General features: G+C 42.2%; 1 protein-coding gene across 10 annotated transcripts in view; it reads right to left on the minus strand.

Annotated features, from left to right (window-relative positions):
• MASP1 (MBL associated serine protease 1) overlaps positions 1–15876 on the minus strand; it is a 72758-nt gene that overhangs the window by 39939 nt on the left and 16943 nt on the right. For 3 of the 10 annotated variants that reach the window (XM_054482622.2, XM_054482626.2, XM_054482623.2), the window contains 2 exons: positions 3225–3402; positions 1426–1557 (listed from right to left, as the gene is read on the minus strand). In XM_054482622.2, the coding sequence (XP_054338597.1) occupies positions 1426–1557; positions 3225–3402 (310 nt within the window). Of the gene's footprint in view, positions 1–1425; positions 1558–3224; positions 3403–11947; positions 12065–15876 lie in introns of all 10 variants that reach the window. The other 7 variants (XM_063662508.1, XM_054482627.2, XM_063662505.1 and 4 more) reach the window with 4 other exon arrangements.

A 15876-nucleotide genomic window follows, 5' to 3' on the forward strand; every position in this document is an offset into this window, starting at 1 on the left:
AAGTCTCCTGAGTTCCTGATTGTTCTAATTTTTTACCCCAAACATTCTCATGGGGGCGATCTTGCCCTCAAGAAAGCTGAAATTCCTTCTTGGTGGGGAAGGTCTTGCTTTTTAAATGCAGAATACACAGATGGACATACAGTACATAAACAGGTATATAGTCTATCTGTGATATTAAAATTTCATGGGGGAGGGGGGCCTTAGGAAAATGAGATTTAAAAAAGCTCCTGGTGACGGGTGAAAATGAAGAAAATGAGTGAGAAATCTTGCTCTGCCCTAAGCATTCGCGGCCCTGATTGTACTGAACACATAGTAGATACTCAGTGAAAATTTAACCAAATAAAAATATAGAAACCATACACTCTTTAAGAAAAATCCTGCATATGCCTGTTCTTTTGGTTTTAGATTGCTTTATACTGATGTGCTATATAGGGTTTTAATCAGAAGCAAATAGCAGCTTTTGAAGGAGGAAGAAAAAAAATTTTGTCTCCAGATTTGCCCTCCTCCAGTGATCCCTCACTCAGCTTCCAAGTGAGATTTCAAGCACAGATGCTTATCCTGGACCACACTAATCTACTGGCTGTTCCCTGAAACATTCCAATTTCTGTCACACCTCTGACTGTTTGCAGAAGCTCTTCTCTCTGCCTGGAAGGCCCTTCTTCTCTTTATTCTTTCATCTCTGTCAAGGGTCACAACTCTGGGAAGTGTTTGCCTGCACAGGTCTGATTGTGCTATGTCCATACTTCCATTACATAAGTGTAATGGAAACATTAATGTTAAAATAGAGACCATAAGACACTTCACCATTTGCTTACATGCCCATTACCCCACTAGCCCAAGAGCTCCTCCTAGAAAGTGGCTAAACCCTTCCATTTCTCCATCCCTCCCTAAGCATGAGACTATAGCATAGTAGGTATGTTGATGATAGATGAAAACAAAGGTAGATAGAAGGAATAGGAAGTTTTCTGGCTGTTTCTGTTTACCTCTTTCCTCTCTCTCTTCTTTCCTTTGGACTGAGGTCTCTCTATTATAGAGGAACTTAGGGGCCATGGAAAAGAAGAGAAAAGGAGTTGCTGGGTACAGCATAATTCATGGCTCAAAGAGAAAGAACTGGGAAACCCAAGTTTACCCCTAACTTGACCAGACCAATTGCCTACAGTAGGATAGGAGACAGCAACCTATATAGCAAAAATGCTGCCCAGAAAGAAAGATGGCCAAATAGTCTAGAGCTTCTCTCCTTTGGGAGAGAAGGTTTCCAGGCTGGGTGGGCATTTCTGCATCTTCATCCATGTGGTGTCTGAGGTGCATCATTGACTTCATTTTTACTTGTTCCTAATGCATATCTGTCTTTCTCTGAGCCTCATCTAATGTTATTGAGGATGTGGCCTAATAAGGGCAATGCATAGAATCATTGGTAGGCTCTACCTCTGCAGGTCCTGTTATCTGTGTGGAGGATGTAGCCGAAGCGGCAGGAGCAGTAGTAGCCGCCAATGTAGTTGTGGCAGTAGTGGTCACAAGACAGCTCCTCGTCCTCCCTCTCCTTGCACTCGTCCACATCTGTAGGGCAGGCAAAGCCTCTCCATCAATACATGCATGATGATGAAGACTACAGCCAACATTTATAGAGCACTTGATACGGGCCACTCACTATGTTAGGAGATTCATGCATTCTCTCATTTAATCCTCACATACAGCCCGGAGGTAGCCATTATCTTCACTTTACAGACTAGGAAACTGGAACTCAGAGAGGTTAGGCAACTTACCCAAGGTCACAAAGAGCCAAGTTCAAACCCAGGTAACTTGACTTCTGGTGGGACCACTATCCTCTAACAGTTATAATAATAACTGTGTGTGGGACAACAACCTCAGGAAGCATTACACATTTGTTATTATGCATTCTGTTACTATTCACATTCTATGGAGGATGAAATGGAGACATAGAGGCATTAACGAACTTAGAGTCACACAGATAGCAAGTGGCAGACCCGGGATTTAAATACAGACAAGCTGGGTACAGAGCTTGTGCCCTTAACTTCTACCTCATGCTACCTCTTTCTTTCTTTCTGCCCCTAATGTGGGTCAAGCCCTGTCCTAGGCATTTGAATGTACATTTCCCCAAAAGGGATAAACAAATGGCCAACAAGCACATGAAAAGATGTTCAACATTGCTAGTCATTAAGGGAATGCAAATTAAACCACAATGAGGTACCACTACATACCCACCAGAGTGATTAAAATTTTTAAGAATTGACAACATCTAATGTTGGTTCAGATGTGGAGCAACCAGAACTCTCATACATTGGTGGACAGATAAAAAATGGTACATTTGCTTTGGAAAAGGTCTGGCAATGTCTCATAAAGCTAAACATATACCTATCCTATGACCCAGCAATTCTTCTCATATATTTACTCAATAGAATTGAAAACATACGTTTGCAAGAAGACTTGCACAAGAAGGTTCATAAAAACTTTGTTAGTGAGAGCCAAAAAATGGGTAGATTCCAAGTAGCCATCAATGAGAGAACGAGTAAACATACTTTAGTATATTCATACAATGGAAAATTACTCTGCCGGGAAAAGGAGCAAATTACTGATGCATGCGACACATGAATTAACTTCAAAAACATTATGCTGAGTAAAAGAATCCTCACCCCCAAAATATATTCTCTATGTGTTCATTTAAATGAAGTTTTAGGAGAGGCAAGAACTAATCTACAGCAGAAAAAAAATCAAAACCGTTGTTTCCTCTAAGGGAAGTGGGAGAAGAGATTGACTGGGCAGGGACACAAAGGAACCCTCTGGGCTGGTGGTAAAGTTCAGTGTCTTGTTAGAGGTTTGGGTTACACACAAATACAGATTTTTCAAAATTCAACAAATGTATACATGAGATATGTATATTTCATTTTATGTCAATTTTACACAAAAAGAAAAAATGCTGTGAACAAATATGAAACTCTAGCAAAATAATATGCATGCTCAATTATTTAGGAAGAAGTATACTGATGTCTGCAATTTACGTTAAAACACTTTGTAAAAGATGAATTGCTGGATGGATAAAGGGTAGATAGATGGATAGATATGTGATAGAGCAAATGCAGTAAGACATTAATGATAAAATCTATGTGGTGCACACACAGATTTCCATCGTAAAGGAGAGGTCACAAGGCAGTTTTCATCTTCGGAGAGAGAGAGAGATCTGAGGATGAGTCAGTTCTCCAACTTACCCACAGCCATGTAGTGGGCATCAAAGCCTGTGAATCGCTCCTCATTGGAGAAATCTGACCGGAAAGTGATGGACATGAAGGAGCCAGGGGAGAGGACCACCTCCTGTCCGGGAGTCTGCTCTGTGTCTGTGGTCTCCCTGCCACAGAAGGTTGCCAGCACCTGGTCCTCAGTTTCTACCTTTGAGGTCAAAGAGAAAGGGAACAAGATGAGCAGTTTCCCAGCTAGGCTTCTTTCCTTATCTTTAGAAAGAAAAAGGAAGGGGCCACTCAAGAGTAGGCTAGTCAGCCTGAGAAACCCAAAGAAAGGAGGTTAAGGATTCTTGAGAAAAGACGCATTACAGGTTAGTTCAATGTGGACATCTGATCAGTTTCATTCATCTTATTTAGTTCCATTAGAAGTAGCTTGATATTTTTTGTTCCTGTCAATAACCAAGCGGCTTATTTATTAAAAATAACTCAATATGAAAGTTTTTAAAAGTTAGATAACCTCGCAGACAGATTCTCTGCGCAACAGGAACTTACCACATTTCCAAAGAATGGAAACTGTATACACAACATAAGTCGTTCATTGAGTATCCAGTGTGTGCCTACTGCCGAGCAAAGCATGAGATGGAGGTGATGAGAGATAGTCAGACATAGTGCTGTGCACACAACAGCTGTGTTGAGATTGAGGAACACAGACACAGGCAGATATTACACAGTGTGACAAATGCTTTTACACAAGCAGAAGCACTGCATATGCACTCAAAGCAGGCAAACAATCCATATTAGAATATAAGCTACAGGAGAGAAGGACTTTATTTTCTTTATAGATGTGTCTTCAGTGCATGGAACAGGACCTGGCACATAATAGTTATCCAATAAACATTTGTTTACAAGAACTAAAAGTACAAGCCCCATTCTGTGAACAGTGAGTAGCCAGGGAGTCTGTGGGGATTGTAGGAGGAGATGTACTTGGAAGGATACATGGAAAGTAAATTATGGTTGGCCTTGAATGCCATTAATTCTGTGAGTAAGTGGAAGACACTGAAAACTTTTAAGCAGGAAAGTCATGTAATGAAAACTAATGTTTAGTAGGCAGTCTTAATACAGAAACTGTTTATTGGAATCATCCAAAAATAGTTTGAGTGTGTATCTCTGTGTGTACATGTTTGTGTTAAGACTTAGATGCAAAAAACATGCCTGTTTGCTAAAAGAACTCCCTTCTTTGGAAGAGCCAGAGGCCCTGTGCGAATTCAGAGAACCAAGCAGAGATCCTAAACTGGTGGCTTAAAGCTGATTTTATGTGAGACAGGAGTTTGGGAAGCTTCATATGATAGCTAGTTGCTATATTTATTTGAGTATGAATTCTTGATGTACCTATTCGATTATCTTATACCTAATCCAATTCTTTTAAGTTGTATTTGTGTTTGCAACCTCTGGACTAATATTTTAGCCAAGATGCATGAAAAAAATCTCTTACCAAGAATGATTCCTGCTGCCTTTCAAAGTCATTAGAGAAAAGTTCTCAAAGGCTGCCTATCTCTAGTAGCTTCTAATGAATTCATTGTTTTGTTCATTAGCTTAGCATGTCAGAAATATCTTGACATTTGACACTTCTGTTTTGAAACTAATGGTTTATTTATTTAAAATAAGTGGGAGTTTCAAAGAAAAACAATTTGCCCTGGCAACAAAACACAAGTACAATTAATCACTAACTTTGGGAATTGAAGTGTAAACAGAAGATGAGATCATGGCTTTGCTATTTATTCCTCTTCTCTGCAGATACCAGCCGAACTCACACCAGTCTTGTTACTGTAGAATGTGCCTATCTGCACACAGCTGAAATGTCACTTCCTTGAACCTCCCAGCTGCTGTGCTATTTTGTCTGACTCAGTTTTCCAGATAGCCAAAGCTTTACCTAACTATAACTAAAAATTTTCTTTTTGGTGTAACATTTTTAAAAAAAAGTACTTTAAAGAAGTACCCACTTTCTCAAGTGAAACATGCTAACCCTTTCTTGGTGATCCAGGGACATTGTTATGAATGTCAACTATTGTGACACTACATTAAAGTGATAATCTTGGGGATATTGAGTTGTGTAATGTCGCTTGACCTGGCATTAAACATTGCCGGACTATAAAGCCTTGAAATTCTGAAGTCTTCTTTATGTCATGTTTTATTTCCTGTCTTTTTGTCAGACTATTCACTGTACTTTTCTGTCTGCTTATTTTTAATATGTTGTGAATTAGAAACCAGTTAAACTGCTTTTGCTAGAACTTAATAAAAAAAAGCTAAATAGATTTAGAATGAGGGCCTGGGAAAGGGATTCTTCTGTGAGTAACTGCATGAACTAGAGTACACCATCTTGGTGACCTCTGCTTTGGAGTAATACGATATATAGGAACCTGGCAGTTGGAGGTCCTGGGTCCTGTTCCTGACACTGCCATATTCTGCATTTTGGGCCATCTCCTTTCTAGCTCTCAGTTATCCACTTGTAAAAACAGGGGTTTGGACTAGCTGAGCTCTAGATTCCTTTCCAATTCGGACATAGTAGTCATCATAGTCTAACATAGTTCTAACAAATCATCATAGTCATATATTATATAAACCAACCAGAAGATGGTAAGCAGGAGTTTTAACACACACAGGATTACTGCTTGCAGATGAACTTGAATTTGTTAATAATGAACAGTCATGCCTTGGGCATTAATAATTCTGGCTACACAGCCTTCTTTCTGGAACTTGGTATCCCCAATGCCTCTTGGGTTCTGCAGTGACTGGGACATGAACTTTTTCAAGTGAACCCACTGGTCATTTGGATTAGGGAGATACTACTGAGGGTCTGTGATAAATGACCTCCCTCCTTGTAACGTCTGGGCTGAAGGACCTTTTCATAATGGCAGATAAATCAGATAAACGGTTATCACCTGCAGAGCCACAGTATTCCAGAGAACAGGAAGCATGTCCCAGCTGAGGCCCATGGGAAAATTTGAGCCATACATCGTTTTAGAAGCAGAGAAGAGAAGGCCAGTAGCTTGGGGCCCTGGGAATTCAGCCTGCAGCTCAGAATAGAGTCCTGGAATATCAGAGCTGGGCAGGACCTTTAAGAGCTATTTCTATCTGCCTCCTTCTATAGGAAACAGAGGTCAAGAGAGGGGAAGTGACTTGCTCAAGGCTGGAGAGATAACATGAACATTTTCTGATATCAGTTTTGCTTTGGGAACTATTCTGAGATGAGAGAAAAGAACCCACCAACCCAGAGAGTACATGACTAAAGACACAGACACTTGGCCAAACAATTTTCCTGGCTCAAAGGCCTCTTGAAACCTTATCTTGGGTGCATGGACTGTCTCTTAGAGAGGATGTGGCTCAGTGACAGCTCCAGTCATAACCTAAACAGAGGGGTCACTGGTCCTGGTTAATATTTGCATCCTCTGCTGTGGAATATGGAGTTCTATAAAGATCATTTACCTCGGAGTATAGGCAGTTTGAGACCTAGCTTCTATTTGGACTGTCCCCTCTCAGAGGTCATCATATCAACATGATGGAGGGACCTTATCAAGTGAAGACAAAACATTCATAATGACGGAGGCCCATGTGGCTGCGAATAATAAACTCTTCATTTTTCTATTTCTTCTTGTGGGCAACTATGTCCTTACAGACTATTGTTATTTAGGACACCAACATGTGGCTGTATGTCCTCAATTTGTTTTCTTTCAACTCAATTCACCAAATATGTGTGTACTAAGTTCTGTCTACACTTTAATGTGAAGGGTGCCAAAAATTATTTATTTGTTATATGAGCTCAATAAGAAAGTTCCCTGCCTCTAGGAATGTGACACTTGGTAGAAGAATAAGATAAGTACTCAAAGGTATATGTGTTGGGGTATTATCAGGGTATGGTAAGTGCAAACAAAGATGGGCTGCCCTGGGGGTTTAAGAAATGGAAAAGATTGAATCCAGCTGAGGGGAATCAGAAAACATTTAGGAAGAAGAGAATAATCTCTGAGCTGGAGACTGAAACATGAGTAGAATTTAGGCAGGTAGAAATCACGGATGGAGGGAAGGGGGTGGGTAGAGTATGTAGTGAGAGGAAATAGTGAAGGCCGGGGGTATTCAAGTCTCAACTGCTCCTCCCCACTACCCATTACCTGGTGTCAGAAAGGGGCTCTGTTAAGGACAGAGAGCTGGGAAGGCAGATCTGAAAAGGAGAAGCCAAGAGGCTTTGGTTTCCATGAATTTTCTACCTCAGCAGAAACAGCACAAACCTGCCAGGCAAAACGATGGCAGGGCAGCAGGGATTGGCCAAATTTCTGTGGAAGGACAGTTACTCTATGGAAGAACAGCTACTCTATGGAAAGACAGCTACTCTATGGAAGAACAGCTACTCTAGGGAAGGACAGCTACTCTATGGAAGGAGAGCTACTCTCACTATGTATGGCTGCTCTCTGCATGTCCATAAATTCATTACATCAGCTAAACAAATGCATTGACAGCTACCAACTGGCTCCTCAAAGCAATGTATAGAGAAAGCAGCCCAGGGGGATTGCTCTCCTTTTATGGATGAGGAAATTGAAGCCCAGATAATTTGAACAAATTGGGCAAGGTGACTGGTGAATCTAGTGAGTGGTGAATGAATCTCATGATAAATGAATCTAGTGAGTGGTGGATCCAAGTCCACAATTGCAGCATCCTGATTCCCTAGCCAGTGCTCCTCTAAGACATTAGGCAAATAAACAAAGGCTGTCTTATAAGCCAAATGCCTCATGACTTTGTTTGTCAATGTTCCCGAGCTATCTCCTGGAGCCTTTCTGAAATCTGCTCAGGGCCCTTGAGGAGCATTGCAGACTTAATTTAGGCAGACATTTAGGGAGTATGCTGGATTACCCTGTTGCCAGTTTAGTTAATCTGGGAGCTACGTTCCCCAGACTTTCTTTCCCTGTATAGTTCTAGACTAGAGTTGGCCAAAAGAGGAATTTGTGCAAGTATGAAGGGCAATAGTCATTACTCACTGAAGGTTGTTTTGTAATCACATACAGAGAAAGAAATGTGTAGATGTGTCCAATACATCCTCACTTGCTCTCACGTTCCTCTACCCTGCACCCGGCTCTTCTTTATAACTACTGGCTCTATGGCCAACAGTGGCCCATGCCTATCACCAGATGCTTTCAGGTGAAGCCACAGAGGTGGTAGCTGCTTTCAGCCAACAGCTTCTCAGAGACCCTTTTCCTTGAGCCTCCCCTTCATAGTTGCACTTTGGCCCCTTAGGTAGAATTGACTTATCAGATTCCCTTGCAGATGCCAATATTTCCACCCATGCCAGGGCTTTAAGAGAACTGCTTGGTGACCTTTTCTGTAATCCTTTGACTCCCCATTCCCAATTTTTACTTGCCCAGCTCCTTCTATAATTACATGAATTCTAAGACCCATAAATATTCATTATCTCACATTACTCATAAAGACTTTGCTTTCCTGATTGAAGTGTGACTGAAATAGTTATTGATACCAGAAGTAGAATGCTGCAGTAACAAAAAACTAGAATATGTGGCTTCAGTTTTAGGATTGGCTAGCAAGTAAATACTAGAAAAACAGTGAGGAGACTGCTATAGGGGTCTAAAACAGACCACTTGAGTAATGCAGTGGTAATCAATTGGCAAAACTTGTCTGTGGCAACTTAGAAGTTAGAAAAATGTATGTAATGGGCTAGGTGTGATGCCTCATACCTGTAATCCCAGAAATTTGGGAGGCCAAGGTGAGAGGATCACTTGAGCCCAGGAGTTCAAGACCAGCTTGGGCATAATAGCAAGACCCTGTCTCTACAAAAAATACAAAAATTAGCCAGGTGTGGTGGTGTGGCACGTGCCTGTAGTCACAGCTACCCTGGAGGCTGGGGTGGGAGGATCACTTGAGCCTGGGAGGTTGAAGCTGCAGCGAGCCATGATCATCCCACTACACTCCAGCCTGGGCAACAGAGGACAGAGCAAGACTCTGTCTATGAAAAAGCAAGCAAGCAAGCAAGCAAGCAAGCAAGAAAGAAAGAAAGAAAGGAAGGAAGAAAGAAAGAGAGAGAGAAAGAAAAGAAAAGAAAAGCGAAAAGAAAAGAAAAGAAAGGAAGGACTATATGTAGTGAACTTCCATATCTGGCTAAGGCGATCTCTAGACAGAATGTTGAAAGTGTCAGTGTGTACTTCTGGTTGTGTATGGCAACGTACTTCAGGAAGAAGTAAGTCTTCAATATGTGAGCAGACCTTAGAGGAAATATAGAGGGCCCAGAACTAGCTGGGTTGGAAAACAGTCTATCCACTAGTAAAAGATTTTAAGGCCGGGTGTGATGGCTCATGCCTGTAATCCCAGTACTTTGGGAGGCTGAGGTGGGTGGATCATGAGGTCAGGAGTTCGAGACCAGCCTGGCCAACATAGTGAAGCCCCATCTCTACTAAAAATACAAAAATTAGCTGGGTGTGGTGGTGTGTGCCTATAGTCCCAGCTACTCAGGAGGCTGAGGCAGAAGAATTGCTTGAACCTGGGAGGCGGAGGTTGCAGTGAGCTGAGATCATGCCATTGCACTCCAGCCTGGGCAACAGAGCAAGACACTGTCTCAAAAAAAAAAAAAAAAAAAAAGATTTTAAAACCAAAAATGGCTTCAGGGTAAATGTCAAATCAATGGTGTGGCTGTTAGAATCATTTGTTAAGACCTAGAAGATTTAAGGCAGTACCTAGTACTCCCTATCAGCCAGACCACAAGGCACCTAAGAATCTTAAGAGCATTGTTCTGTAGCACCCTGACATGCCCTTTAAAATAGGAAGGCCTATTTTGAAAAGAATTGTGGATATGTTTTTCATCTTGTGGAGTGAACTATATTCTGCTACATTGGAGACCCAAAAAGATTTTAAGGGAGCTATATCCGCTTGGACTAGAAATGACTGTGGCAATTCAAAATGAAAAGAGGCTCCTGAGCCTCAGGTTTCTATGTACAGAAAGTGAGCTGAATAGACTACTCAGCTACAAACATGGGCCATTTCTTACAGAAAGGAAAGAATGTCTCAGAAGACAAAGCTAAGAAGCCAGAGGCAGAGTCAAGATCAGAGGCAAGAGCCACTCTCACCACTCCCAGAGAGCAATGGACTGGGGATCCACTCTCACCACTCCAAGGAAGCAGAACTGGGCTCTAATCAAGGAACATTCTTGGTATCTGCAGTTGGCAACATGTGCCTGGCTAAATTTCAGAATTACTATGGAGCAGTAATTGCTATATGCCTCTCATTTTTTCCATTTTTCAATGGAAATTCTATTGTGGTTATCTTATTCTTCTCTCACCAAGACAAGGAGATATTGAGCATGTGGAGAGCAAATAACTTTTCTTTTGGGTTCAGAGATCTCTAGATCAAGAAGAGATATACTTCAAGAGCTATACCTTTGTGTGTCATCTAACTCTAGACCTGATTTAGATCATGAGGTCCTGGAGTTCAAGCCTGAATGGCTAATGGGATAAAACTTTGAGAGAAGGGGCAAAAGCACATTTCACATATGCAAAGGACAAGAATTATTTTTTCCCTAGGATAGATAATAATACATTGTTTGCAAAAATTATTCACAATAATCTCTTCCATTTCTGCACACAGATAATTCTGCAATATAACTTCACTGCTCATTGGTTGGCCTAACTTGCTTTGACAACAAGTATATGATACGTTAAAAGCAGTATGCTATTTCCAAATTTAGGCCTCAAGGGGCCTTGTAGCTATTAACAAAGATTCTTTGCTTAGCCAAACTTTAGTCAGGCTTCTGAAACGTCTCCTCAACTCTTCTGTGTACTTCCTTGTAAAACTCAGTTTTAGCAAAATCTTTGCTGAATCAGTGTAGCAAGAACGCCCCATCCCTGAAATCTTTTCACCCTAGAGATTGAATTGGGATCTTCATCCTCCACCATCCCCACAGGTGCTGTCTGATCATCTTGGCCTGTCATCAGCAAGAATCCTGTTAGGTCATTTTAGCTAGCACCCCCCTTACCCCTGATGTTTCCCCTTAGTAATTTAACATCCACTGACCACCACCATGCTCCCTGGCTATAAATCCCCACTTGCCCATGCTATACTCAAAATTGAGCCCAATCTCTCTCCCTCACTGCAAAATCCCATTGCCGTGGTACCTATACTTTTTGTCCCGGTACTGAATAAAGTCTGCCTTACCACACTTTAACAAGTGTCATTGAATAATTTTTTCTTTAACACTTCCACATGTGGAATACTGCCCTGAGGCAACTGTGTGAAGAAGCCCTGTGAGGCCACAGGGCTCAGCGGCCACATAGGGCAGAGATGAACCGTCTGATTAAAGTCTCTAGACCAATTCACTGGCGTTCACTATCAGCCACCAGATGAGCAACTGAGGTCATCTTTGACCTTCCAGCTTCAGACATGCCTCTGAACAACTGCAGCTGCATGAAGGACCTGAGGCTAATCCAGCAAAAAGACCATCTCATTGGGCCCAGCTCAAACGCCTGATCACAGAATCATAAGCAAACAAAATGGATGTTGTTTTAGCTACTAAGTGTTGGAGTGGTTTATCACACAGCAATAGATAACTTTTACAGCAAGTAAGAAAGTGATTTGGGACAAAGAACAGGCTGACATTTGTAAACTGAAATTTGGAGAACCACAATCTCATGGGTTTCTGGGGCCTCAAAAGTCACCTAGTCTAACCTATCATCTTTTTACCACACCCTTAGCAAATATCATATCACCTTTTCACTATCAGCTGCAGGGATGAGAAACTCAGTATCTTCCAAGATAGATCAGGCTGTTTTGGATTATCCTTGACTTTGAAAGTTATCTCTTGGTTCCGTATCTGGGAATATAACCTAGGGAAAAATATTCCAAATGTGGAAAAAAACTTTTATAAACAAAGATATTTATAGCAGTCATATGATAATAGAATATTAGAAATACTGTAAATATCCTTTTCTAGAGAAATAGTTAAATTAGTATTAACTTCTAAATACAAGCAGCCATTAATTATCACATTAATCGAGAGTTTATAGCAATATGGAAATATTCTTAGGAGGCAATATTAAGTGAAAAAGCAGAAAAAATAGTATATATGGTATAATTATACCTATGTTGAAAGTATGCATTCAAAATAAAAAGTAGAAGGAATTAGAGTAACTGTTAGCAATGGTTAGTGGAACTATAGGTAATTTTTCTTTTTCCTCTCTTTTTACATTTAAAAAGAAACTTGAGCTCAAAGCTGCTTTCCTCTAGCTTCCACCCCATGGTATAAAATCAGTTAATCCAAGTCAACAAACAAGGGGAGCACAGAGGAGGGGCAACTAAACCAGCCTGGAAGTGCAGGGTCATTCATCTGCTATCACCCTCCTCCCCCCGTGTCTTCCCTTCATTATAGAACATGGCGTGGGAACTCCTCAGCACTCTGTCACCTCCTCTTATTTCTCTAGCCCTTGGGTCCCAACAGAGTTGAAAAAGAGATCTTTGCTTCATAAACAACAAGGTGAAAAGTAAAATTCTGAGAAAATATCAAGAAACTCAGAATACCTAAAACTCACATATGGCAGTGTATGGCAGGGAGGGTCTCACGTCAGGGGACAGTTTTTGTGACTGTGAAGTGCAAGGAGTGAGTAGGTGGGTGTAAGTGGATGGCTAAGGGGAGAGAGAAGAGTTTCTTAGTCTAGAGTTCATGAAGACCTAAAGGACAAGAAAGGGAGAGGGACAGGAAAGGGAGAGAGACAGAAAAAGAGAAGAAAGATAGATCTTAGATGTTCAAGAAAGGTTGCAATAAGAACATCTGTGCCCTTTTTTGACTTCTCAAGGGTGAGTCAAATTTTGAATTGTTTTCAATTTGTTAGGTTTTCTGTTTCTTTAGGATGCAACCCCTTACTTATTGGGGCATCTCATTTTTATGTGATCTTCTCCAATGATTAGATGTTGGAAAAATTACTTAAACTCTGTGTACTGTAGGGGGAATTGTGTCCCCCTAGAATACATGTTCAAGTCCTAACCCCTGTTTCTCTGCATGTGACCTTATATGGAAATAGGTCTTTGCAGATGTAATCAAGTTAAGATGACACTACACAGGGTTAGAGTGGACCCTAACCCAATGACTGGTATCCTCATAAGAAGAGGGAAGTTTGGACACAGAGACACACACAGAGGGAAGACAGCCATGTGAAGACAGAGGCAGAGATTAGAGTTATGCTGCCACTAGCCAAGGAGTGCCAAAGACTGCTCGCCTACAACTACCTATTCTAGAAAGCTAGAATAGGCAAGGAAGGATCCTCCCCTGGAGCCCTCAGAGGGAGCATGGTCCTGCAGACACCTTGATTTCAGACTTTTCACCTCCATAACTGTGTGAGAACAAATTTCTGTTGTTAAGAAATTTAACAATTTAAACAGCCACCTAGTTTGTGGTCATTTATTACAGAAGTCCTAGGAAACTAATATTCTCTGTATATAGTTTTTCTCGTATGTAAAATAGTGAAAATAATCATATTTATGTCACAGAACTGTTGTAAATAGGATGGGAGGTGATATACATAAAACACTCAGAAAAGTGCCTGGGATATGTTGAGCACTCAGTACATCAATGAGAAAAGCAGGACTGCTGAGATCCATCCACCAACTGAGATGACACATTCTGGCTCCCAGCTAGTGGGGCAAGGGTCACTTCATGCATTTGGAGAACATTAAGAAGCTGAGATTGTCCTTGGATACTGTTTCTCCATTTCACTCCTTTCCTAATCTCGCCGAAGCCATCAGCAGTGGTTTCCCCTTTTGTGAGGACCCACAACCCAGGCTGATAGAGCTGGAAGGGCACCTAGAGAGACCTCCCAGCCCAGCCTCCTCCTCTGGCAGGTGGCTTATTATCTGTTTGGCTCTTTGCACTTTACAAAGCCTTCCAACAGTCCTGGGGCTGAGAGACATCAAAAGGGAACTCTTAAGTTATGAAAGACGATCAGAGCAAAGTGAGGGATCTCTAAAGGCTTCTGTCCACAAGAAGACAGTATTAAGTCTAGGAATTTCTCTCTTTACTTTGCTGTGCTTCAAACAATTTTTCTAGATGTGTGAATGGTAGGCCAATGATTCACTGACAGCCCCGGGCCGACTCCTGTTCATTGTGCGGGCTGGGTACTCCTGAGCTCACCTTCACGGAAAGTCTATCACTCCCAGCTGCTGGGCCAGTGGTTAATGGCCCAGTCCTGCTACTCTGCCAGGTAGCTTTAATTTCAGTCAGTGATCTGAGTAGAAGCAAGTTAAAGGCACCTGATACCAGATAGAAACCTGGGTCTAGAAATGAAGGAGGCATCTGGTATGTGTTTGCATGTGTGTGCTGCACTTCAGAAGCTCTTGAAAGCCACGTAAAGTAAAAATAACACAGCTGGCAGATCTAAGCTCAAGTTGACTTCAAATGAGAGGTTCTGGAGATTGATGATCCAGTCTTGGCTCAAGTCTTTTGGCTATGAAAAAAGAGTAATAATAATCAGCCAGGCACCGTGGCCCATGCCTGTAATCCCTGCATTTTGGGAGGCCGAGGTGGGTGAATCATGAGGTCAGGAGTTCAAGACCAGCCTGGCCAACATTGTGAAACTTTGTCTCCACTAAAAAACACAAAAATTAGCCGGGCGTCCTGGCGGGCGCCTATAATCCCAGCTACTCAGGAGGCTGAGGCTCAAGAATCGCTTGAACCCGGGAGGCAGAAGTTCCAGCGAGCAGAGATTGCGCCATTGTACTCCAGCCTGGGTGACAGAGCGAGACTCCATCAAAAAAAAAAAAAGTAATAAAAATAATGATGATGATAATAATTCCTTGTTCTATGTGGAACTTTCCAGTTGACAGGGCACGTTTACCTTCTCTATTTTATTTGCTCCTAATGGCAGTCATGTAGTGAATGCACTTCAGGGAGACAGTTCTGAGTCCAGGGAGGTTACATGACTCCCCCAAGTCCACATAGCCTACAAGTAGCAGACCTGAGACAACATCAGAATGTTCTGACAGCCAGGTTTGGCTCAATAATTGGAATCACACAGCTGATAAGCCACCTGCCAGAGCAAAGGTCAGAGCTGAAAAGAACATGAAAAGACCTCAAGTCTATACCTGGTGGAGGAATAGACTTGTTCAAAGTCAGTCAATGGCAGTGTCCTTTCTTAGGTGGAGGAACAGACTTGTTCAAGTCAGTCAATGGCAGAGCCAGTACCGGGGCCCAGGTGCATTGCTCTTCCCAGGATGGTGTTCTTATTTGTTAATCAGGGTGAAAACCTCCCAACAGAGCTGGGTGAGTCCCTAAGCAGGTATTGTATACATGCAAATGCTTGGCACCATAAAGAATGTGGGGGCCTGAGAAACAGCTGTTGGGGGCCAGAGAAACAGCTGGCAGGTCCTAAGAGTCCAAGGATCCCACTGCTGCCAGGAAGGATTGCCCATTCTTGGGAGGGCTCTGGACAGAAAAGGGCAGCATGAGCAGAGGGAGAAGAAAGAGCTGGCAGGCAAGAGCCTGGGAAGCGGGCATCCCGCAGGTGGGAAACCAGCAGTGCCCACCGTCTCAGAGGGAGCTGGGCTGGGGGGTGGGGTGGGAGGGAAGAGTCTGGAATTGTGTCTGGGAGGGAGAGCCAGGGAAGATTGACACTCTCTTTGGCCTGAGAATGGCTCAGACTCCCCCACC

Source organism: Pongo pygmaeus, chromosome 2 (assembly GCF_028885625.2).
Source record: "Pongo pygmaeus isolate AG05252 chromosome 2, NHGRI_mPonPyg2-v2.0_pri, whole genome shotgun sequence".
Taxonomy (NCBI): domain Eukaryota; kingdom Metazoa; phylum Chordata; class Mammalia; order Primates; family Hominidae; genus Pongo; species Pongo pygmaeus.